Source organism: Pongo abelii, chromosome 13, assembly GCF_028885655.2.
Source record: "Pongo abelii isolate AG06213 chromosome 13, NHGRI_mPonAbe1-v2.0_pri, whole genome shotgun sequence".
Taxonomy (NCBI): domain Eukaryota; kingdom Metazoa; phylum Chordata; class Mammalia; order Primates; family Hominidae; genus Pongo; species Pongo abelii.
This window is the reverse complement of record NC_071998.2, coordinates 17,993,936-18,020,412: the sequence shown is the minus strand read 5'-3', so window position 1 is coordinate 18,020,412 and position 26,477 is coordinate 17,993,936. Positions and strand designations below refer to the sequence as shown.

Sequence of the window (26,477 nt, the reverse complement as noted above, 5' to 3'; positions counted from 1 at the left end):
AGTGCTGGGATTACAGGCGTGAGCCACTATGCCCAACCCAGCACTGGGTCTTATGGAGATTTCTGCTCATCATTTCTGCATGAGTTAAGTTTTGCTTCTATGTATCTGCCTGTCTGTCTCTCCAATTTGGGGGGCCTTGGTTTGCTCTCTGACCTCATTTCCATGACAGATCTGAGAAGAGGTGTTGAGTTTTTTGTTTGTTCAACTTTTTACTAGTTGTTAGGATAAAGTATGACTATCAAGCTCCTTACATACTGGTTTAGAACCAGAAGGTTTTCCTCTCATTTTTGAAGGACAGTTTTGCTAATTATAAAATTTTCAGTTGACAATTTTGTTCCTCTGCCTACACTCCTTTTGTTTTATCATACTTGGAGTTCATTGAGATTCTTGGATTTGCATATACATGTCTTAAAAATTTGGGACATTTTTGATCCTTATGTTAACAGAAAGGGGTCTCAATACAGACTCCAAGAGAGGGTTCTTAGATCTTGCACAATAAAGAATTCAGAGCAAGTCCACAGTGCAAAGTAAAAGCAAGTGGTGAAAGAACAGCTACTCCATAGACAGAGTAGGACATTCCTGAAAGTGAGAGGAAGAACACATCCATCCTAGGTACGATGATTGTATATATGGGGAGATGTGCTCTCCTACAGGAGTTTTTGATAAAGGATTAATTTTCTTAATTACCATATTTTGCAAGAATAAATATTATTATCTTTAATGCAAAATTAGGAATGCCCTTATTCTCCAGATATTGAGATATCTGGACACTCCCAAGTCTGGGTCTGTTTTAGTAAGCATCATTAATTTGTTCACTGACTCATAAACATCTAGAAGCTAGGAAAATGCCTAATTTTCTGAGAATGCAGTCCAGCAAGTCTCCGCCTCATTTTCCTAGCCCTCACTCAAAATGGAGTCGCTCTGGTTTGAACGCCTCTGACACTTATGTTGTCATATACATCACTGCCTCCTTCTTTCTCTCTTCTGTTTCTGGAACTTCTGTAATGAATAATTGGTCTACTCAATGGTAACTCTTAAATACCTTAGGCTCTGTTCACTTCTTTCTTTTTTTTTGGTCCTTAGACTCACTACTTTTAAATAATCTTTCTTTTTGTTTGCTGCTTCTTTCTTCTGCCTGCTAAAGTCTTCTGTTAAAGCTGTCTCATAAATTTTTCAATTCACTTACTGTATTTTTCATCTCCAGAATTTCTTGTTGGTTCTTTTAAAATAATTTCTGTCTCTTTGTTGCTATTCTCCTTTTATTCATATATTATTTTCTTCACTGTTTAGTTATTTGTCTATGTTTTTCTTTAGCTCCTTGAGCATAAGATAGTTGTTTAAGTCTTTGTCTAGTATTTCAAATGTCAATGTTTCTTGAGGGACAGTTTCTACAGCCGTATTTTCTTCTTTGATTGGGCCATGGCTTTCTTGTCTCTTTGAACACCTTGTGATTTGTTATTGTTATCGTGGAAAATGGGGCATTTAGAAAAAAAGGCATTTCCTCTCCCAATGTTTGCAGACTGAGCATGTGTAGGAAAAGCCCTTCAATAATTAGAAGGGCATGTTCTTTGACTTGAGATCAGCCTGGTTTGAAGGCTTTCATCTTCTGAGGTCTTTTATCAGACTTCATTTTCCCTGGGCCTGTGTGTGCTTTTATTTATTTTTTCCTTGTGTGCACAGCTTTTAAAAAAAATGTCTTAATTTCCCTAGGGGTCGTAGCCCTGCTTCTTCTCAGAGTCGTGCATGTTCTATTTTATTCCTCTATCTCTAATCTCGTGCTCCAGGCATGTGCAGGTCTATCATGCATCTCACGGCAGCACTCAAGAGCTATGTCTGTTGTCTCCCGTTGGTTTTCATAGCCTGAGATCTGAGCTGTTCTGATCTTTGCTGTCTGACCTATGAGTTAGAAACAACAGAGACTAATCCAACATGGAGCTCCCAGACAGGTTAGAACATTTCAAATAAAGTCTGGTTTACCCTTCCAGTTCCAGGGAAGGAATTGGAAGCTCGGCCATCACTTTCCTAAGACCATTCTGTGCAATTCCAGGGATGGGGTGTGGCAAAGCCAGGTAAAAATGCCACACAATTTTCTACCGCTTTGGATATGGCTCTGTTTTGTTTTGGATGTTCGTGTGTTTTCTGTAAACCTTGAGCTGTTTTCCATAGTTCCTAAACGTCAGTTTAACCAATTTGTAGTTTTTTCTTTAATGTTTCCGTGGGGGACAAAGTTCTAAAGTTTTCTAGTCTGCCATTTTTCTGACATCACTGAGATTAATTTTATGCCCCAGCATATGTTTTTTTCTAGGTAAATATTCTGTGTACATTTAAAAAAAAACGTATATCTGACAGTTGGTATTTGAAATTTTCTATACATGTCAATTAGGTCAAGTGGTAATGTTGCTCAAATCTTTTACACTCTTACTGAATTTTTGTCTTCTTGCTATATCAATTATTGATATAGGGGTATAAAAATATCTGACTAGGCCAGGTGTGGTGGCTCACGCCTGTAATCCCAGCACTTTGGGTGGCTGAGGTGGGTGGATCACCTGAGGTTGGGAGTTCAAGACCAGCCTGGCCAACATAGTGAAACCCCATCTCTACCAAAAATACAAAAAATTAGCTGGGCGTGGTGGTGGGTGCCTGTAATCTCAGCTACTCAGGAGGCTGAGGCAAGAGAAGTGCTTGAACCTGGGAGGTGGAGGTTGCAGTGAGCCGAGATTGCACCATTGCACTCCAGCCTGGGGAACAAGAGTGAAACTCGGTCTCAAAAAAAACAAACAAAAAATCTAACTGTAATTGTGGAAAGAAAAATGTTTATTTTTCTTATAATCTTTATATTTTGCTTTACGTATATTGAATGTACATGATTTGTTATATAAACATTTAGGTTTTTTATTTCTCTTGACAAACTGACCCTTTCATTATTTTGAAATGACTTTATCTCTAGTAATACCCATTCAACTGAAATTTACTTTGTGTGATACTACTATAGTCACTCCAGATTTCTTTGAAGTAGTGTTTAGTATATATTTTTTCATCTTTTTACTTGTGTTTTTGCATTTAAAGTATTTTTTTTGGAAGCAGAATACTGTTAGCTTTTGCTTTCTTTGAATCTAATCTGTCAGTATTAGAGTTTTTGGGCAGTTGGTACTAATGTGATTATTGATATGGTTAGATTTAAGTTTATTTTCTTAAAATGGTTTTTCATTTGTTCCCTCTGTGCTTTGTTACTTATTCTCTTTTTTAGCCCTTTTTAAAGGATAATTGAGAATTTCTTTGAGAATTTCATCTTATCTCTTTGATTGGCTTATCAGCCTTTACTCTTTGTTGGCATATTTTAGTGGTTGGTTTAGGGTTTGCAGCATATATTTTTAACTTTTCACAGTGTATATTCAAGTTATATTATATTACTTCACATATAAAATGTTTCAATAGCATACTTCCATTTTTCTCCTCACAGGCATTGTGCCATCACTGCCATAAATTTGACTTCTACATGTGTTATAAACCTCATGCTATATTGTTTACTGTTACTTAAACAATTATATTTTTAAAATGCTTAAATAATAAGAAAAACATTCCAGAATTTTATTCATGTAGTTACCATGTCCAGTGTTCCACAGTCCTTTGTATGCATTTATATTTCCATCTAGTATCAGTTTTTCAATTTTCTTCTGCCTAAAAACTTTCTTTAACATTTATTGTAAAGTGGCTATGTTGGAGATGAATTATTTCAGGTTTTCTAAGTCTGAAAAATGTCTTTATTTTATTTTCATTTTTTAATGTTATTTTCACTGTGTCTAGAATTTTAAGTAGAAATATTCTTACTTTAAGTGCTTAAATAAAATTTCTAGTTATATCATACTGATGATTAGATTTTTAAAAAATATTTCTTCACATGTACTTTGAAGTTTTAAATTTCTGTTCATACAATGCTGCCGTTATAATGGCACTTAAATATCACTACAACCCAAGCATTTTTCTGAGTGTCCAATACGTATCCATTCACTTAATATTCACAGGAAGATTTGGAGTCATGTCCTGTTATTACCCCTACTTAAGAGGCCAAGAGAGTATTTGCCCAGAGTTGCTCAGTTAGTAAACCATGTTCCATAGGTGAATAAAACTTTGCCTTTGCAAACTTTAAATGTTGAAAGATAGGTTTAAAGGGTGATTATTGTTATTATTTTTTAACTTTTATTTTAGGTTCAGGGGTACATGTGCTGCTTTGTTAGGTAAATTACACATCATGGGGGTATGGTGTACACATTATTTTGCCACCCAGGTAATAAGCACAGTACTAGATAGGTAGTTTCTCAGTTGTCACCGTCTTCCCTCCCTTTACCCTCAAGTAGGCCCCAGTGCCTGTTGTTCCCTTCTTTGTGTCCATATGTACTCAGTGTTTTGCTCCCACTCATAAGTGAGAACATGCGGCATTTGGTTTCCTGTTCCTGTGTTTGTTTGCTTCGTATAATGGCCTCCAGCTCCATCCATGTTGCTGCAAAGGTCATGATCCCGTTCTTTTTTATGGTTGTGTAGTATATTCTGTAGTGTATATGCACCACACTTTCTTTCTTTTTTTTTTTGAGAGGGAGTCTTGCTCTGTCACCCAGGCTGGAGTGCAGTGGTGCGATCTCGGCTCACTGCAAGCTCTGCCTCTGGGGTTCACGCCTTTCTCCTGCCTCAGCCTCCTGAGTAGCTGGGACTACAGGTGCCCACCACCACGCCCGGCTAATTTTTTGTATTTTAAATAGAGACGGGGTTTCACTGTGTTAGCCAGGATGGTCCTGATCTCCTGACCTCCCAGAGGCGTGATCCAACCGCCTCCGCCTCCCAGAGTGCTGGGATTACAGGCATGAGCCACGGCGCCGGGCCTATGCACCACATTTTCTTTATCCAGTCTACCATTGATGGGCATTTAGGTTGATCCCATGTCTTTGATATTGTGAATAGTGCTGCAATGAACATACACATGCCTAGGTCTACCATTCTCATTACTGCGTAGAATAGTAATTCTGTTTTGAGTTCTTTGAGAAATCGCCAAACTGCTTTTGACAGTGGCTGAACTAATTTACATGTCCACCAGCAGTGTCTAAGTATTCAGAATGGTGACTTTTTGTTTGTTTGTTTTTGAGAAAGTCTCACTCTGCTGCCCAGCCTGGAGTGCAGTGGTACGATCTCGGCTTACTGAAACCCCTGCTTCCTGGGTTCAAGTGATTCTCATGCCCCAGCCTCCCAAGGAGCTGGGATTACAGGCATGCACCACCATGCCTGGCTAATTTTTGTATTTTTTGTGGAGATGGGGTTTCACCGTGTTGGCCAGTCTGGTCTCGAACTCCTAACCTCAAGTGATCTGCCCACCTTGGCTTCCCAAAATGCCAGCATTACAGGCATGAGCCACCACACGCAGCCTCAAAAGTGCGATTTTTTAAAGAGCAAATAAAATAAATCAAAATTAACTTATATCTGAAAAAAGGAAACTTAATAGACCAGTACTTTGATATTTGATTCAACTAGAGCTTTCATAAAAAAACTTTAGGCTCCCTAAAATGGCTCTTTATAGGATTAGTACAATTGGCTGAATTTTTGTTTAAGGGTAAAATTTGCCCAAGAATGTAGAGCTTTAAAATTTATTTGCCGGCCGGGTGTGGAGGCTCACACCTGTAATCCCAACACTTTGGGAGGCCGAGGTGGGCGGATCACGAGGTCAGGAGATCGAGAGCATCCTGGATACGGTGAAACCCCGTCTCTACTAAAAACACAAAAAATTGGCTGGGCGCGGTGGCGGACGCCTGTAGTCCCAGCTACTCCGGAGGCTGAGGCAGGAGAATGGCGGGAACCCGGGAAGCGGAGCTTGCAGTGAGCTGAGATCGCACCACTGCGCTCCAGCCTGGATGACAGAGCGAGACTCCGTTTCCAAAAAAAAAAAAAAAAATATATATATATATATATATATATAGATGGATAGATAGATATATAGATATATAGATATAGATAGATATATAGATATATAGATATATACACACACACACACACACACACAAACATATACAAAAAATTAGCCGGGCGTGGTGGCGGGCGCCTGTAGTCTCAGCTACTCGGGAGGCTGAGGCAGGAGAATGGTGTGAACCCGCGAGGCGGAGCTTGCAGTGAGCCGACATCGCGCCACTGCACTCCAGCCTGGGCGACAGAGCAAGACTCTGTCTCAAAAAAAAAAAAAAATATATATATATATATATATACACACACACACACACACACACAAATATATACAAAAAATTAGCCGGGCATGGTGGTGGGCGCCTGTAGTCCCAGGTACTCGACAGGCTGAGGCAGGAGAATGGCCTGAACCCGGGAGGTGGAGCTTGCAATGAGCCGAGATGGCGCCACTGCACTCCAGCCTGGGCGACAAAGCGAGTCTCCTTCTCAAAAAAAAAAAAAAAAAAAAAGAACAAATCATATGAAACAAAAAAATAGCAGTTCTAACATGAATGTGAATCTGTATTTAATGGCAACTACACTTAAGTGTTCATGAGAGAATATTAAAATTTCATAAATTTACATTGAACGCTTAAGAAAAGAAACATTGGCACAAAACTCTTTGAACCATGAAGAGTCCACTTTATTCAATATTTATGTGGAAATTGTTCTGGCATAACTTCATTCTACACTGCTACAACAGGAAACTAGGAACATAAGGACAAAATGCCAACATTTAACTGCAGCCTTTCCTGGGAAACATAATATGTTTAAATAGCCTTTAAAGACAAAGAAGAGTCTATTTAATTTATGGAATGAAAAGAAATGTGACAACAAAGCATTTTGTAGTCATGGTTATCAGTCTTTGAAAAAGTTCTTAATAGGATTTGGGTTTATTTTAATTAATGAAAATAAAATATGAATAATTTATTTAACTCAGTATATTATAGCAGTGGGAACTTTTCATAAATTATTCTCAAATAATTTTCACAAGCTAATCAAAAAAGATATAATTCTGTTTATTATAAAAAATGGGATCCAACATTTCGAGAGAACTTTAGTGTCTTGCTATTGTTTCTAAAGTCTCCCTCCAGACCATCTCATTTCTGAGTCACAGACTTTCCTAAATATCAAGTGCAACCAAATATGTTACCACTTCAGGGTCATTTTTGTTTGTTTGTTTTCTCCCTTTCTCTCTCTCTTTTTTTGTATCCTTATACCCGGCAGCAGTTTCTTTGAAAATTTGGACCAGAAGATGCATAACAAGTTGTTCTGCAGAAGTTCTTATCTGATATTCTTAGGGAGCTATCCTGCATGTAATCTTCATTTTTTTTCTCTACCATCACGTAGGCATACTCAGTGTAGACTACCACAATCCTGGATACCTCTCTGCTTAGATTTACAATCTGTGCTTAGATTTGCCACTGCAGAAAGTGTAGTAGTTGCACTACCTATGTAAAAAAGACTGCCTTCTAATTGCGTACTTATTTCTAGCTTCTAGATTGCACATTTACAGTGTTTGCAAAAGCAACAACTATTCTTACCAGTAGGAGGTAAATTACACACTTCTTCTTCTATAAGAGTTATCTACCTTCTGGTCAAAGTGCTTCCTTAAGGCACTTTGAAGCTCATCTGCTGGCAGGCATGAAGCATGCTGTTCCCCCGAGACTTCACGAACTGGATCTACTCAAGGCAAAACAGTCCCTGCTTCATTATATTCAGAAATTCAGGCTTGCTGTGAGGCTGTTTAGTGTTCTGAAACACAAATGTTGGCAAATCTAAAAATTCTCCCAAACACATATCTACCAATTTTTGCTCCTTAAATAGAACAGTATTTTCTCATATCCTTAGATTAGCTGAGTTAAAAAGATGCGCCAAACATAGAGTCCCATTATTTTAAGCTTGAGGTTTTATAATTGTAGCTTTATCCTTGCCCCATGAGAGAGGCATTCTCTATCAATCCATTCAAGCAAGGATCAGTTTTCAGTTTAGATAAAACTACAAAGTGAATAAATTCACTTCTGACATTTAATTAATGCCTTTCTTTACTCTCTCCTACCCCTGCACTCCACCCCTTATAGTACTTGCCTCCTCTCGTTCTCCACATCTCCAACCCAAATCCAGATGACTTCTGCTATATTAAAGTTTGCTTTCAGGAAAAGATCTGAAATCCATAAGCGGTTTCATACTAAATATTAGCACACTTCAGTGGTAGAACATTGATTTGCTGAAGTCTGGGGTTGATTTCCTAGCCCCTAAAATCACATTCTAACTGTGACTACCTGTTCTTTCTATAAGTTTAACATAGATTTAGGGTGAGACTTATCTTTTTATATAAACGAAAATATTTGGGAGAATGCTTTCTTTGTTTCTTTTTTTTTGAGACAGAGTCTTGCTCCTTCACCCAGGCTGGAGTGCAGTGGCGTGATCTCGGCTCACTACAAGCTCCGCCTCCAGGGTTCAAGCGATTCTCCTGCCTCAGCCTCCCAAGTAGCTGGGACTACAGGCACCCACTACTATATCCGGCTAATTTTTTTGTATTTTTAGTGGAGGCGGGGTTTCACCATGTTAGCCAGGATGGTCTCGATCTCCTGACCTCGTGATCCACCTACCTCAGCCTCCCAAAGTTCTGGGATTACAGGTATGAGCCATTGCACCCAGCCAAGAATGTTTCTTTCATACGTGAGCACATAGGGTATTTCATGTATTAGCGTTAATGTTCCTTATCAAATATGCAATCAGAGGCTGTCTATAGAATCAATTTCAATAAAACAGTTAAGCAATTTTTTAATGGAATAGGCATTGATTATAATTTTCTCCTTTTCTGACTTTTCAATTCTTCCCAATTAGCCAGTGATAAGAAACTGGAAAGAAAATTTCAACTTGTTTACCATTTATTCACTTGTTTTTTTTAACCTACTGTAGTTTGGAAGGATTAAATTTTAGGCTAGCTGATTCATTTCACAAAAAAATTTATAATGTTTTAATAAAAAATATTTCCCTTTGTATTTGAGCTCAATTCCCAATTGGCCCTGAAATGTGATAATTGTTTTCCTAAAATATTGATGGATGTCAGAAGGCCACAAGAAGTGAGACCTCATCTTTTTTGCTCTATGAGAACATCAATCTTTCTATTTCTGTGAAAAATAAGGAAAGGTAGATGGACTCTGGTGATTTCCTGATGTTGAAGTTAATAAAAAGCTCCATTCAAAACTACGATATGCAGCACAATTAATCTTCCCTATTAATATAAACAGAAGAAAGAGTAAACTATTTGACCTCAAAGCTCTGGTTTAATTTCTAGCAAGTACGATTACTTCAGTTCATAATTTAAAAAATAAAAGCTTTAGATTTCTATTCCAAGCCATTACTTTATAAATCATTCATTAAAGAACATGAATGCACAAAACAAAAATAAACTTTTTTTTTTTAATTTGATAAGTGTCAATGTTTTAGGATGTGCTGGCCATTCTTTGTGGAGGTCCTCAGAACCACCCTCTACCCTTCCAGCCCCAGTGTCACCCTTCCTGCCCGAGTGTCACCCTGCTCCCCTCCCGGCTGACTTCCAGTTGGTTTTGGCTAATGAGAGACACCCACAGAAACAGGAAGGTTTCAGAAGTCAGAGCTCAAAAAGTTTCTTCCCTACTCACTCCTGTTTCCAGGTTCTGACAACAACTTCTTTTACTTCTATGAGTACGGCTCCTGCCAGACCTTTGTGTTCCCCGGCTGCTGCTTTCTGGGGATCTGGCAGCAACCGTTCCTCCCTCTGACCCTCTGCTGTAGGTGGTAAAGGCTTTCTGCTAGTGCTTGTCTTTGGGTGCCACAACGTCACCTGGTGGGTCCCTTCACTTTTCTTTACAGCCTGTTCCTTTAAACTATCTGAGCGAATCATGCTTTCTTTCTGGGCCTTGGCTAATGCAGTAGTGCATTTTAAAAATCTGATTAATATCACATTGCATTGCTTAGAAAAATATCATAAGAAAAATAATTCTCTGAGAAGTAGCATATTTGTGAAAGCAGATCTATTTAGGAATTAAAATGCTATTAGATTGGCAGCCAAATGTTATATTTTTGTATTCTCTATTTTCTAGAACTGAAAACTAAGTTCTAGCTTAGACTGGAATGCACACGGTATACTATAAAGAGAGATGATAAAATTGCAGGATGAGAGTATAAAGTACAAGGTAAAACGTTATTGAAACAAAATAAGCACAACTCTAAGTACAGGTTGTATGTGTTTATATATAAGAGCCAAGGCCGGGTGTGATGGCTCATGCCTGTAATCTCAAGAGTTTGGGAGGCCAAGGAGGGTGGATCACTTGAGCTCAGGAAGTTCGAGACCAGCCTGGGCAACATGGAAAAACCTTGTCCCTACCAAAAATACAAAAACTTAGCCGGGTGTGGTGGTACTCACCTGTTGTCCCAGCTTCTCAGGAGGCTGAGGCAAAAGAATTGCTTCAACCTGGGAGGCAAGAGGTTGCAGTGGGCGAAGATCACACCACTACTGCACTCCAGTCTAGGCGACAGAGCGAGACTCTGTCTCAAAAAAAAAAAAAGAAGAAGAAGAAGAAAAAGAGCCAAAACAAGGATACATAAGGATACGTACCAGCCTGTCAGCCTGTTATGTATCATTGGTTACCTCAGTGGGGTTGGGGTGATGGTAGTGGCAATTATTAACATTTTCTTTATACAATTGTTTTAAAAATGTTCCTTTTGTAATTCAAAATATTCAAGAACAAATTTCAAAAGAGTCTATCTTAACAAACATTTACATTCTTATAATCCAGAAGCTAGTCATCAAACACACCTCAGTATCATCATCATTTGTTCCAGTATAAATATACTCACTTCTTAAATATGTGCTATTACAAAGTAGATCTTATTCCCTTCTTATTCTGGTTGAATCATGCAACCATTATCCAGATTGAAATAAAAAATATAATTGTATTTATTATCCATGTTAAGGTTAAACAGAAGGTAAGAAAGAAGTTTCAAAGTTTAAATTGCATTATCATGGAAAGTAGGGAAGAAAGGAAATAAAGCGGCAACACATAAAACATTTATATCTGTGATATTTAATATTTTTTCTAGGACATCCAGTGTTCTAGTTACAACAGCCACCTCGAATTCATGCCTTCATTTGTTCAGTAAGTGTGTAGTGTGTGATGATTGTGACGGAGCCTCACTACTCTTAGTCTGCAAAGTTCATTGCTAGCATTATCACCACAGCAAGTGTCTATGCTGATTTAAATAATAACCATGTAGCAGCAATTATAGCCACATAAAATGCATTTCAAGACGCACATTTATGTCTAAGGACTTCAAGTCCCCTAACCAAGAAACTTAAGTAGAATAAACCTAAATAAGTTTTAAGTCAAAAGCAGGGAAATCAAAACAACAATTCCAAGCTTCCTGTCTTAGAAGAAAATGCTGATGCTTATTGGCTTAACCATATAAAATAGTGTATATACGTTTACTAGACATGAACAATTTGGAACAAATTTTGAGTGTACCTGTAAGTGTGTAAAATGTATATTTTATGTATTGGGAATAATATTCATAAATATATTCCTCCAATGTTGTAAAAAATGCATTCACCCTCACTACACTAGTGATTTTACAGTTTAATGAAGCCATTTTTTTTTAATTGCAAATGTCTACCACCGTAGAAGTTTCTTGGCCTTTCTCCATTAAGCCTAACACTTTGAACACCCAAGTTCACTTTTTTTTTTTTTTTTTTTTTTTTTTGTCTTGAGACGGAGTCTTGCTCTGTCACCAAGCTGGAGTGCAGGGCGCAATGTCGGCTTGCTGCAACCTCTGCCTCCCGGGTTCAAGTGATTCTCCTGCCTCAGCCTCCCGAGTAGCTGGGACTACAGGCATGCGCTACCACGCCCGGCTAATTTTTTGTATTTTAATAGAGACGGGGTTTCACCATGTTGGCCAGGATGGTCTCCATCTCCTGACCTCTTGGCCTCCTCGGCCTCCCAAAGTGCTGAGATTACAGGCATGAGCCACCGCACGCGGCCAAGTTCACATTTTTAAAGATTCCATCTGATGCCTGACAAATTGGTATAATAATAGATTGACATTTGTTGTTTTACTCTAGGTCCAATTTAGAAAATGATTTCCATTTTCTCTCTTTCTGTCTCACTGAAGGCAACTGATCTGTCAATCAAAACTTTAGATTTATAATTTTTTCTGTGATAAAAGAGGTGCTATTTACAGAGTTCTTGTGCAAAAGTAGTTTAAGTGAACCCAATTAATAATTCAAGAATGACTTTGTAAGATTCTTCATCTATTAGTATTACATTTGAATTCATTTTAATGAAAAAGCCTTTCAAAGTTGTCTTTCCAAAGGGAAGATTAATAAACTATTTCTTAGAGATACCCATCTAAAAAAGTATCTTTCTTTCTTTTTCCTTTTTTGGAACCTCGCGGTGGTGGTAATGTGAGTGAGTTTGTCAATCTTTGCCCGTACTGTGAATTTGAGAAGCAGAGGAGGAGAAAAAGAGAAAGACCCGCCCCCCCCCGCCTCCCGCCTCCCGCCTCCGCCTCTAGCACACAGCAGGCGCGCAAGGAGTGCAGTGTTAGCTGCTGCTGGACCGAGCTCCTCATCCTACACTTGCAGGGGTTGCTCCTTTGGACAGAAAGCTGGAATAAAATGTAAATTTTAGACTTCCACCAAGGCCAGGACTAGGGTGAAGGGACTAACGCACTAGTCTCAGGAGCAACTGTTAGTAACGCTAATCCTGAATGAATGAAATAGTTTTAAAATTGAATGTAATCGCAAAGAAAAACAAAAAACCCATGATAGACAAAATATTAAAACTTTAAATAAAGGCTTGCACTCGCACAGCCCGGACTCACTGGCCTCTCCCTGCTCCTGGCCCGGTTTCCCAGCTTGGTTCTCTACAAGTCAGACTTCCTAGCAAAATCAAAGCGTGCGCGCGTCTGCCCGAGTACACGCCACAGAGTTATTTCTGCCCCATCTTCCCTATTTGAACTCAAACAGGACAGGATTTTCCTGGGTGCAGCCCCTGCGTTGAGTGAATAGCGGAGTGATAAAGCCTGGCGTTCTCCACCTGCAGGCGGAGGCTGACGGCGCGGTCTTTGGCGCGAGTCCGTGCACCGCGGCCGCCCCGCCCCGGTGGGAGGGAGAGACGGAGGAAGCTGCAGGTGTAACGGGAGGCGAGGGCCCGGCGGAGCTGGGGCGTCCCTCCCGCTCGCTTCTTGACTCGCGTTGCTGCCGGCCGCCTCCCGCGCCTAGTGTCCGGGACGCGCCTGAACCTGCCGCCTCCGTGCCTGGGGCGGTGCCGCGCGGTCCCGAGCGCTCCAGAAAGCTGCGGCGCGAGTCCGCGGGGCCCACCTCGGAGACGCAGCTGGGGCCGGGCGCGGCTTGGCGGGAGGGTCTGCAGCGCGGAGGGAGGCTGCCAGTGCGTGAGGAAGAGAGCGAGAGACTGGAAAGGGGAGAGAGAGCAGCGTCGGAGCCGCGCAGGGGACGGGAGTGAGAGCGGCAGCAACGCAGAGCGGCCGTCGCCGTGCCCGGGTCTCAGGGCGCCTGGCTGAAGTGAGCATGGCTTCAGTGGCCTGGGCGGTCCTCAAGGTGCTGCTGCTTCTCCCCACTCAGACTTGGAGCCCCGTAGGAGCAGGAAATCCGCGTAAGTACAGCAAATGGTTTAAAACTTGCGCTAGGCTATCTGGAAAACTTTGTATTTTTTATTATCGGTAATATTTGGAAGTGGAATTGCAGAACATGCTCCTGAACGTAAAGAACGTTAAAAAAATATTGAATTGCAACCCGAAAAAGACGATTTTGTTTACAATAGACTTTCCTCTTGTGCGGGAGTCTAAGATACACCATGCATGTTTTGACTTTTTAATCGATGTACTTGTATATTCATTGAAAAAGTGGACGTTTCTGTAAAACCTGAAAAGAGCATCTTAATAAGAGATTAGCCTGCAAATGCTGTCATTTATTCCTTTTTAGGATTGTAATATTTTGTAGGAATTAAGTCTAACGGAAAAAACTGGCAGACATTACATCATACTGCATCAACTTAGATGTTAGCAGCTTACAGTTTTGCCGACCTTGGCAGCTTCAGAGTTAAGATGCTAATTAATCTTCCATGCACTATAGGGACAGAGCGCCTGTAGGCGAAACTAAATTTAAGAACCCCAAATTAATAACCTGCCCTAACTACTAAGGGAATAACACTTGAACACCCTTGTCAGGGGCTTCGTTTCTCATAGTAGAAAGTTCTTGCTTAAAGACAAAACTCAGCCAGTCATTTAGGTGATCTTGAAAATGATTCCTCTCTGGATGCTAATTTACATTATTTAATTTGCCATCGGGTTCCTTGTTTTTTATTTTCCTTAATTTGGTAAACACCTAGGAAGCCTTTATTTCTAGAATGGGCTATGATTCTAATATAATGATGATATTCCAGACAGTTGTGCAAAACATAATGTACCCATATTTTATCACACATAAAAATGTTTACACAACATTACACATTTTTTTTCGGCTTGGAGTAAATATCAGGGAGTTGTCTTTCTTTCTTGATTAATCAAACCATGAGATTAGAATTTTTAAAATGTCTTCCTCCTCCTTCTCAAATCACTTTTATTTTTCTTTCAGTGGCATCTCCCCGCTGTCAGCCTCAGCCCTCTCCTACCAAAATCTCTTTTGAAATAAGTTCCAATAAATGCTAGTGGCCATGTTTGGAAATTTAGATTATTGCAGGATAACCAAGGGTAGCTTTCAGCAGTTCTCCTAAGCTGTCATGAAAAGTTTGCGGTAGCTCAGTGCTGTTCTACCCGCGGGCTCAAGGCTGGGTTCTTCACACACAGGGCACGCACATGGGTTCATGCACTCACTGTGCATCTGATTCAGTTGCGCCTCAGTTAATCCTACACTTGGTGTGCCCCTCCAAAAAACATGCTCCAGACTCCTTTGGTCAAATGCTGTACCGTGTTTCAGATTAAACTTTAATCTGCTTTTGTGAGAAGGCTTTGTTAATAAAACGTTGTTACTTAAATCAAAATCCTTGGGTCTTGTAATGGAAACTGCCGTTTGGCTTAAATAAACACATAAATGAGTTACTTATAGAAAGGCGTGCCAGAGTAATTGACCAATCAACTGGCAAAATACAACAACAAAATAAGTCACTAGAGGTCACTCTTACTATTGAATAAACAGGGCTTCAAAAAGACCTTCCTTGAGAAAAGCAAAGCAATGAAATCTGAGTGAGACCCTGGCACCACCTTTCCTGTTTTTGTTGCATAGTTGTGATTACTTTTTATTCTCAGGATTAGTTGTGTTGATAGTTATTTTGCTTGGAATCCAGTGGAAGGATTACGAAGCCCATAGAAATTAAGCTCTTCTCGTTTACAGTGAACGTTCTTCTTGGAGGAGGGGAGGGCAGGGGACAGATGTTCCAAACGGACTCAGCACCAGACGGGACTCTGGCCAGTTGCTGAGTGACACTTGGAATTTCAGTACTACTTCTGTGGGTGTTTTCAGTCTTTCGTTGATGAAACTTAGTATCCTCATTATCTAATAAGTTTTACTAATTTTAAATTACCTTTTAGATCAAGTGATTCTTCCAGATAAAACTATGTAACTATAATAATTATACCACCTTGAATACCAAGAAGAAAGTCAGTAAGGACATCTAAAACTTTCCTTCTCACGTAGACACCATGAGTTGCTCACGTTATTCACAGCTGGTTTTCCAGAAGCACATTGGCCACCCACGAAGGCAGCCTGTTGATGATGGCATGAAATGGCTCTTCATGAGAAGAGCTCTCTAGGCCTGGCACGGTGGCTCGTGTCTGTAATCCCAGCACTTTGGGAGGCCGAGATGGGTGGATCACCCGAGGTCAGGAGTTCGAGACCAGCTTGGCCACCATGGTAAAACCCTGTCTCTACTAAAAATACAAAAACTAGCCGGGTGTGGTGGCAGGCATCTGCCACCAGCTACTCGGGAGGCTGAGGCAGGAGAATCGCTTGAACCTGGGAGGTGGAGGTTGCAGTGAGCCGAGATCCCACCATAGCACTCCAGCCAGGGCAACAAGAGCAAAATGCAAAACTCTGTCTCAAAAAAAAGCTCTCTAAACATTTGGCATTTTGGGGATTATGTGCAGTTTATCTGAATGTTATTTGACCCGACAAATACATGGGAAAGCTTTGTTAGGAAGATTCTGCATGAAGGGAAATATTTTCCTAACTTCAGTGCCCACAGACTTGCAGTGAGTGAAAGTCACTTACTGCTCTCATTGAGTCCCTGAAAACAACAGGAAGCATCAAGAGAAAGATTGAACTCTGGGCACTGATCCCAGGGATACACAAACAAATGGCTGGGCAGATTTTGCAGAAATTCCTGTAATTGGTAAAATGCTGAGTAGTAGCCTTTGATGTAACTTTTCAGTGGGTTAATTTATTCATTACTTAGCCTAAAACACTTTTAATTTTAATTGCCTCAATTTTTTCCCCTAAATGGTTATGTTTTGCAAGTTCGCCAGCCAGCCTGGGGAAAGAAGGGTAAGCCTACTATAAAGTGTGTGTGGGTTAGTTAGGAAACTCACTTATGATGTGAAATGTGTCAGGAAAGAGATCTCACAGAGTGTAGGAATAATTATTTTTACAGATGTTTCATTTTGGACCTTTTAGTAATACCATTTAAAGAGAGATTCTGCAGATGAGTAACAGACTCTTAATTTTAGTGTCAAATGGTAACTCTATAAAAAATGGAGTTCAGGCCGGGCGCGGTGGCTCACACCTGTAATCCCAGCACTTTGGGAGGCTGAGGCGGGTGGATCACTTGAGGTTGGGAGTTCGAAACCAGCCTGGACAACATGGTAACACCCCATCTCTACTAAAAATACGAAACAATTTCAGGGCATGGTGGCAGGTGCCTGTGAGGAGGCAGTGAGCCGAGATCGTGCCACTGCACTCCAGCCTGGGTGACAGAGTGAGACTCTGTCTCAAAAAAAAAAACAAAAACAAAAACAAAAAATGTACTTCAGATGCCTTTATTCATTTTCACCAAACTGTATACAAACAGTTCGGAGCATAAATAGCCCATGGAAATGATAATCAATTCCAAGACATTGGTTAGATCCTGAAAAAAGAAAAATCAAATTACTTGTCATTCTTCTTCCTCTTCCTCTCCCCTTCTCTTTTTGAACAATTCAGTCTAAGGTCATTCAGTTCAGCATAGGCATCCATGCTGGGTAGTGGGGAGGCCCAGGACCATGGCACAGCATTCAGAAACCAGCAAAGTCATTCAGTTCAGCTTAGGCATCCATGCTGGGTAGTGGGGAGGCCCAGGACCATGGCACAGCATTCAGAAACCAGCAAAGTCATTCAGTTCAGCTTAGGCATCCATGCTGGGTAGTGGGGAGGCCCAGGACCATGGCGGAGCATTCAGAAACCAGCAGGGTAAGGAAAGCATCCACAGGGTAGCAAGGGTGGGGACCTGGAGAGACAGGAGACAGCACTGGTGGTGACCTATAGCAAGTTGTCAGAGGTTGAGTGGAGTGAGGAAGGAGGCATTCCAGATTGACAGAGGCTAAGAAAACAAGGCAACTAAATACTATTCTGCATTAAATACTTATGTTATAAAGGACATGATTGGGAATTGGTGAAACTTGAGCAAGATTGAGGATTAAAATATTGGAACTTTATCCATGATGACTGTGATGATCATATTATGGTTATATAGGAGAACATCTTTGTTGTAGCAAATGTACATTGAAGTATTCGGGGTGATACAGCATATTAGCATAGTTCTTCCACATTTTCTGTAAATTTGTTTTAAAATCAAATGGTTACTTTAAAAAACCATTCAAAATTGTGTTTAAAGGAAACATGGACCAATAGAAAAACTCAGAATAAGTAAATGTAGTTAAATTGATGCATTTTACCTAAGAGATGTAGATTAAAAATAAAGAGGCTGAAAAAAAAATTATGAGAAATAACAGTTCATTTATGTGTGTCTCTAAATCAAATTAGCCTGGATTTCTGAATGACAAAGATGTAATTGGCACTGGGATTGTTCCCTATTCTTTTTGGGAAGTTTATTGCCTAGGACATCTGTATCAGTCTTCAAAGTACTTTTTAAAGCTTGGATATCTGAATGAACCCGTCAGACTGACTGTTATCTGGTCTTCTGCAATGGGCTTCCGCACCTTTGACGAGACTCTGCTGAAAGGTTGCTTGCCCCTAGGCCCGGTTGCTCCATGTTGTAAGAGCATTTGCAAACGCTTGGTTGTACATGATTGTGCACATGTCAAGTCTGCTCTGTCACTGTAGAAAAAATATTCCTTTTCTACTTGACATATAAAGCATGGAATTGTTTGTTTTAAATGTCTTTTGTCAAGGATTTCATATATCTGCTTGATGTGTTGTGATACTGTATAAAAGACGTGTGAAATTCATTACTTACTATGATAGCCTTAACAGGCCTACAGTAAATCTAGTTTTCTAAAAAATGGAGTATATGCTTAGCTTGGTTAAAATTTTATAATGAAATGACTACTCTGGTAATAAAAATTTAAAAATATCATAAAGTGGGGGCTAAAAAATGATACTGCATGTGTTCCAGTTAATGAACATTTTTGTTGTAATAATACAAAGAGTGATTGAAACCTAAAAGCATTTGAGATTTTAAAATAGTTTTAACCTTATAACTACAGGATTATAATTTAAGTAGCATACCTACTTAATAAGGCAGCAATTAAAATTATTTCTAAGAATTAAATTACCAAGAAGACATGGTCTGTTATGTATTGCCTGGGCTGTGGTTTGAATTACTTTTGATTAAGTATAATCACATTTTTTGAGAGTATAAAAACAGAGGATATTACTTGCTTCTAATTCACAGATGTGTTTATGAACCATTGGCAATTAAAGCATTTGCAATTGAGGCCTTAAGAAAATTTTAGGTTAAAATCAACATGTTGAGTTATGCCTTATAACTCAGTATATGCTTATACTTTATATGCTTTATAGAGTTTTGAATATATAATATATATGTATAATAGTATATTTTTCCAGGAAATATATAACTTGTAGTTCCTTGACTTATTTAGTAACTAAAGCCCATGGAAAAAAGTTTATTGAATGTCATTGTTTCTCAGGCAAATGTAGAGTTAGGAAAATGATATACATACATATTGGGAATCTTTTAGAAGGCTTGGACTTGGTAGCTCAAATCTTCTACAACCTTGAGCTTCAACTTTCTGGCCAGTTCAAGAGATCTCTTCACAGTCCTTTTCAATGTAAAGTCAATGTTTATGGAACACTAGACCAAAATGGAAGAATTTCTTTGGAAACTGAACAGTTGAATTAGTCTTTGACTTGGTGGAGTGATTTGATCTAAAATATTACCTATCAGTTTTAGATATCTGTTCAATCAGAGCTGCCTCCATATATGCAAATGATAATTTGTCTTGGATTTTTAGATATCTTAGCCCTCAGACAAGCTAATAGAATTTAAATTGAACCTGGTGTTTTAGGGACAGTTGAATTGTTGGGGTGCCCAGGAAAACAGTCACATTTTTCTATAAGTATGTGTTTATTTGGCTGCAGTGTGGGTGTGGAAGAAGTTATATGTGAATTAAAAGAAACAGTGTCTCAATGTCACATGTTAAATTAAATTAAATTACAGGCAGAACTAAGCCAGTTTATGATTGCTGCCGCTGGGAGCAGAGACTATTTTCAGCTTACATTTATAACAGAAGGAGGGATTTAAAATATAGTGTTATGCCTACTCTGATACAGCTAACCTCCTCCCCCTTCCCCCCACACACATATACATACATGCTTACCCTCAAACTATGAAAGAAGGGTGTCTCTCAGACATCCTATATTTAACCCAGCTTTGGACAGGTCACTGGAGTCTAGTCTTTTTGAACACAGCAGTGAAGATAAGGAATGGGGAGAGGGGGCTTTGATTTCAAGACCACTAGATATAGTAGATTCCTAATTTAATTTCAAAGACAAATCAGTTATTAACACAAATACAAAGAGAACAGTATTTTAAGCAAAGCCTCTGTTGTGGCAGATAACCTTTTAAGGAGTCTCCCAATTGGGTTTCCTATTTTAGATGACTTTTTGAAGAATATATCTCTGTAATAGAAATATGTTTGATGATTCTCAACTTTAAGAATTTCACATTTGCTATAATTAAGATATTTATGAATTTATTGTAAGAAGATTGGTAGAAAAAGTAATGCAACATCAAATGGGAAAATAAATATCTACATAATATTATATAGCTGTTCAAATATAGGGTTTATGATTCTTGTGCTAATTTGAACTGCTGTACAACACCAGGAGAAAAGTCCACAGCTGTGTTAAGAAAGCTCTTATAAGCCTATGAAATTTTATAGCACAGGCTGTCACCGAACCTACAATTTACAAACATTTGTAAAAGTTAGGAAAGTTTTGGGTTCCTCAATAGAAAATGATGTTGCTTAGCTTTAAGAAAGCAACTAATTTATCTCTTTTTATTCTCGTCCACTAACAATTAAAGGAACCCAAATGGTCTTTTAAAATTATAATAAAACTAAGCTAGTAAAATATCACATAGATTTTGAGATACTGTGAATAACCATATAAAATAACAATTTGTTATTCTTCGTGTATAAAAATAAGCTTAACACGCTTATCAGTACATCTTGAACTATAAGAGATTTATTTCAGCAGTGTTGCCAAAGGGCAAGCAATGCCTGCTGCCCATAGAAAACTTTGAATTCCCTAAGCTCAGGGCTCCTCACTTGTCATGTAACCCACTGCATGTGCACACATCCATCTGTGTCCATCCATGTTCCCCCAGAGGACTTGGAGGCAAGGAAATTGATGCATACATGCTGATGCTCATATTGTTTGCTATGCTATAAGTAATACAGTCCTTTGCTTTGACCCAGGAGTCTTCTGCCGCAACCATGAAACAAACTGGCAGACTCATTTGTTAGCTTGCAAATAGGGTAAAATCTCTCCTCACGGTTCTTCACAGTGTACTTGTCTGTGCAATGGTCATCTTCTTCATGAATATAATTATAACATGACATAAGAAATAGTGAGATCTTACCTATAGATAAGCAAACATTGCAATATAAAAATAGCATATGTCATTTCATAAATCACAGTTGACACATTCTAGAGAAGAGATTGGGCAGCCTTCCTTTTTTGGATGTCACAGTTGATTCTACTGTCCCCATTTCTTCTTCTCTTTTCTGGGTTATGAGGAAGAATTGCTGTGACAAAGCTCATCTCCTGGGTGGCCAGGGTTGATTGTCAATTTGTTTTGTTTTTGGCAGGCTAGGCAGATGTCCTCTACCTCCTTCTTCATGCCATATGGCATTCATCCCTTTGATTTTCTTATTGCGTTTTATTTAATATTTTAGAATACTGCCCACATTCCATTCTGGAAAGTCCACTGTCCCAGCCAGAGTTTTCTTAGAAAGCTGAGCCTGTGATGGGCATTTGTGCAGGTAGCCTCTTTTAGAAAGTGAGCTCATAGAAGAGGGAAGAATGGAATAGAGAAGAAAAATCCACCAAAAGGGGGCATCATTGAGCTGGTCACTTCTGTGAGCAACTGGGGCGTGAACTCCCTGGGAAGCTCTCAGGAAGCCAATAGAATGTGTTTCACAGCTGTGCCAGTGAGAGACAGCAGGGGGAATGCATTTATCCCGAGTCCTGTCCAGGGATTCAGCACTGCCCTCGGGGCACTAACTCCTGGCTCTAAGGAGAGGAATATGAATGAATGGGTTGCGACTGGGTTTCTGCAGGCATCGCAGAGGCCAAGAGACAAAGAGAGAACTCAAACACTGAACTTTTTTATTATTTTATTATTATTATACTTTGTTTTAGGGTACATGTGCACAACGTGCAGGTTTGTTACATATGTATACATGTGCCATGTTGGTGTGTTGCACCCATTAACTCGTCATTTAGCATTAGGTATATCTCCTAATGCTATCCCTCCCCCCCTACCCCCACCCCACAACAGTCCCCGTTGTGTAATGTTCCCCTTCCTGTGTCCATGTGTTCTCATTGTTCAATTCCCACGTATGAGTGAGAACATGCGGTGTTTGGTTTTTTGTCCTTGCGATAGTTTGCTGAGAATGGTGGTTTCCTGCTTCATCCATGTCCCTACAAAGGACATGAACTCATCATTTTTTATGGCTGCATAGTATTCCATGGTGTATATGTGCCACATTTTCATAATCCAGTCTATCATTGTTGGACATTTGGGTTGGTTTCAAGTCTTTGCTGTTGTGAATGGTGCCACAATAAACATACATGTGCATGTGTCTTTATAGCAGCATGATTTATAATCCTTTGGGTATATACCCAGTAATGGGATGGCTGGGTCAAATGGTTTTTCTAGTTCTAGATCCCTGAGGAATTGCCACACTGACTTACGCAATTGTTGAACTAGTTTACAGTCCCACCAACAGTGTAAAAGTGTTCCTATTTCTCCACATCCTCTCCAGCACCTGTTGTTTCCTGACTTTTTAATGATCATCATTCTCACTGGTATGAGATGGTATCTCATTGTGGTTTTGATTTGCATTTGATTGCCAGTGGTGATGAGCATTTCTTCATGTGTTTTTTGGCTGCATAAATGTCTTCTTTTGAGCAGTGTCTGTTCATATCCTTTGCCCACTTTTTGATGGGGTTGTTTGGTTTTTGCTTGTAAATTTGTTTGAGTTCATTGTAGATTCTGGATATTAGCCCTTTGTCAGATGAGTAGGTTGCAAAAATTTTCTCCCATTCTGTAGGTTGCCTGTTCACTCTGATGGTAGTTTCTTTTACTGTGCAGAAGCTCTTTAGTTTAATTAGATCGCATTTGTCAATTTTGGCTTTTGTTGCCATTGCTTTTGGTGTTTTAGACATGAAGTCCTTGCCCATGCCTGTGTCCTGAATGGTATTGCCTAGGTTTTCTTCTAGGATTTTTATGGTTTTAGGTCTAACATTTAAGTCTTCAATCCATCTTGAATTAATTTTTGTATAAGGTGTAAGGAAGGGATCCAGTTTCAGCTTTCTACATATGGCTAGCCAGTTTTCCCAGCACCATTTATTAAATAGGGAATCCTTTCCCCATTTCTTGTTTTTGTCAGGTTTGTTAAAGATTAGATGGTTGTAGATATGTGGTATTATTTCTGAGGGCCCTGTTCTGTAGCGTGATGCCTCCAGCTTTTGTTCTTTTGGCTTAGGATTGTCTTGGCGATGCGGGCTCTTTTTTGGTTCCATATGAACTTTAAAGTAGTTTTTTCCAATTCTGTGGAGAAAGTCATTGGTAGCTTGATGGGGATGGCATTGAATCTATAAATTACTTTGGGCAGTATGGCGATTTTCACGATATCATTCTTCCTATCCATGAGCATGGAATGTTCTTCCATTTGTTTGTGTCCTCTTTTATTGGTTGAGCAGTGGTTTGTAGTTCTTGAAGAGGTCCTTCACATCCCTTGTAAGTTGGATTCCTAGGTATTTTATTCTCTTTGAAGCAGTTGTGAATGGGAGTTCACTCATGATTTGGCTCTCTGTCTGTTATTGGTGTATAGGAATGCTTGTGATTTTTGCACATTGATTTTGTATCCTGAGACTTTGCTGAAGTTGCTTATCAGCTTAAGGAGATTTTGGGCTGAGACGATGGGGTTTTCTAAATATACAATCATGTCATCTGCAAACAGGGACAATTTGACCTCCTCTTTTCCTAATTGAATACTCTTTATTTCTTTCTCCTGCCTTATTGGCCCTGGCCAGAACTTCGAACACTATGTTGAATAGAAGTGGTGAGAGAGGGCATCCCTGTCTTGTGCCAGTTTTCAAAGGGAATGCTTCCAGTTTTTGTCCATTCAGTATGATGCTGGCTGTGTGTTTGTCATAAATAGCTCTTATTATTTTGAGATACGTCTCATCAATACCTAGTTTATTGACAGTTTTTAGCATGAAGTGTTGTTGAATTTTGTCAAAGGCCTTTTCTGCATCTATTGAGATAATCATGTGGCTTTTGTCTTTGGTTCTGTTTATATGCTGGATTACGTTTATTGATTTGTGTACGTTGGATCATCCTTGCATCCCAGGGATGAAGCCAACTGGATCGTGGTGGATAAGCTTTTTGATGTGCTGCTGGATTCGGTTTGCCAGTATTTTATTGAGGATTTTTACATCGATGTTCATTGGGGATATTGGTCTAAAATTCTCTTTTTTTGTTGTGTCTCTGCCAGGCTTTGATATCAGGATGATGCTGGCCTCATAAAATGAGTTAGGGAGGGTTCCCTCTTTTTCTATTGATTGGAATAGTTTCAGAAGGAATGGTACCAGCTCCTCTTTGTACCTCTGGTAGAATTCTGCTGTGAATCTGTGTGATCCTGGACTTTGGTTGGTAAGCTATTAATTATTGCCTCAATTTTAGAGCCTGTTATTGGTCTATTCAGGGATTCAGCTTCTTTCTTGTTTAGTTTTGGGAGGGTGTATGTGTCAAGGAATTTATCCATTTCTTCTAGATTTTCTAGTTTATTTGCATAGAGGTGTTTATAGTATTCTCTGATGGTAGTTTGTATTTCTGTGGGATCGGTGGCAATATCCCCTTTATCATTATTTATTGCGTCTATTTGATTCTTCTGTCTTTTCTTCTTTATGTCTTGCTAGAGGTCTATCAATTTTGTTGATCTTTTCAAAAAACTGGCTCCTGGATTCATAGATTTTTTGAAGGGTTTTTTTGTGTCTCTATCTCCTACAGTTCTGCTCTGATCTTAGTTATTTCTTGCCTTCTGCTAGCTTTTGAATGTGTTTGCTCTTGTTTCTCTAGTTCTTTTAATTGTGATGTTACGGTGTCAATTTTAGATCTTTCCTGCTTTCTCTTGTGGGCATTTAGTGCTATAAATTTCCCTCTACACACTGCTTTAAATGTGTCCCAGAGATTCTGGTATGTTGTGTCTGTTCTCGTTGGTTTCAAAGAACATCTTCATTTCTGCCTTCATTTCGTTATGTACCCAGTAGTCCTTCAGGAGCAGGTTGTTCAGTTTCCATGTAGTTGAGCGGTTTTGAGTGAGTTTCTTAATCCTGAGTTCTAGTTTGATTGCACTATGGTCTGAGAGACAGTTTGTTATAATTTCTGTTCTTTTACATTTGCCGAGGAGTGCTTTACTTCCAACTATGTGGTCAATTTTGGAATAAGTGTGATGTGGTGCTGAGAAGAGTGTATATTCTATTGATTTGGGGCGGAGAGTTCTGTAGATGTCTATTAGGTCTGCTTGGTGCAGAGCTGAGTTCAATTCCTGGATATCCTTGTTAACTTTCTGTCTTGTTGATCTGTCTAATGTTGACAATGATGTGTTAAAGTCTCCCATTATTATTGTGTGAAGTCTAAGTCTCTTTGTAGGTCTCTAAGGACTTGCTTTATGAGTCTGGATGCTCCTGTACTGGGTGCATATATATTTAGGATATTTAACTCTTCTTGTTGAATTGATCCCTTTACCATTATGTAATGGCCTTCTTTGTCTCTTTTGATCTTTGTTGGTTTAAAGTCTGTTTTATCTGAGACTAGGATTGCAACCCCTGCTTTTTTGTTGTTTTCCATTTGCTTAGTAGACCTTCCTCCATACCTTTATTTTGAGCCTGTGTGTGTCTCTGCACGTGAGTGGGGTCTGCTGAATACAGCACACTGATGGGTTTTGACTCTTTATCCAATTTGGCAGTCTGTGTCTTTTAATTGGAGGATTTAGCCCATTTCCATTTAAGGTTAATATTGTTATGTGTGAATTTGATCCTGTCATTATCATGTTAGCTGGTTACTTTGCTCATTAGTTGATGCAGTTTCTTCCTAGCCTCAATGGTCTTTACAATTTGGCATGTTTTTGCAGTGGCTGTTACTGGTTGTTCCTTTCCATGTTTAGTGCTTCCTTCAGGAGCTCTTGTAAGGCAGGCCCGGTGGTGACAGAATCTCTCAGCATTTGCTTGTCTGTAAAGGATTTTATTTCTCCTTCAGTTATGAAGCTTAGTTTGGCTGGATATGAAATTCTGGATTGAAAATTCTTTTCTTTAAGACTGTTGAATATTGGCCCCCACTGTCTTCTGGCTTGTAGAGTTTCTGCTGAGAGATCCACTGTTAGTCTGATGGGCTTCCCTTTGTGGGTAACCCTGACCATTCTCTCTGGCTGCCCTTAATATGTTTTCCTTCATTTCAACTTTGGTGAATCTGACAATTAATGTGTCTTGGAGTTGCTCTTCTCAGGGAGTTTATCTTTGTGGCATTCTCAGTATTTCCTGAATTTGAATGTTGGCCTGCCTTGCTAGGTTGGGGAAGTTCTCTGGATAATATCCTGCAGAGTGTTTTCCAACTTGATTCCATTCTCCCTGTCACTTTCAGGTACAACAATCAGATGTAGATTTGGTCTTTTCATAGTCCCATATTTCTTGGAGGTTTTGTTCGTTTCTTTTTACTCTTTTTTCTCTAAACTTCTTTTCTCGCTTCATTTCA

The 26,477-nt window shown here is 39.4% G+C and overlaps 1 protein-coding gene across 1 annotated transcript in view; it reads left to right on the top strand.

Moving 5' to 3' along the window:
- The first annotated feature begins 13,162 nt into the window (after positions 1-13,162).
- LOC100443657 (contactin-associated protein-like 3) overlaps positions 13,163-26,477 on the top strand; it is a 234,210-nt gene continuing 220,895 nt past the window's right edge. The window contains 1 exon segment of the mRNA XM_024252621.3: positions 13,163-13,637. Within this exon segment, the coding sequence (XP_024108389.2) occupies positions 13,553-13,637 (85 nt within the window). The 5' untranslated portion in view covers positions 13,163-13,552.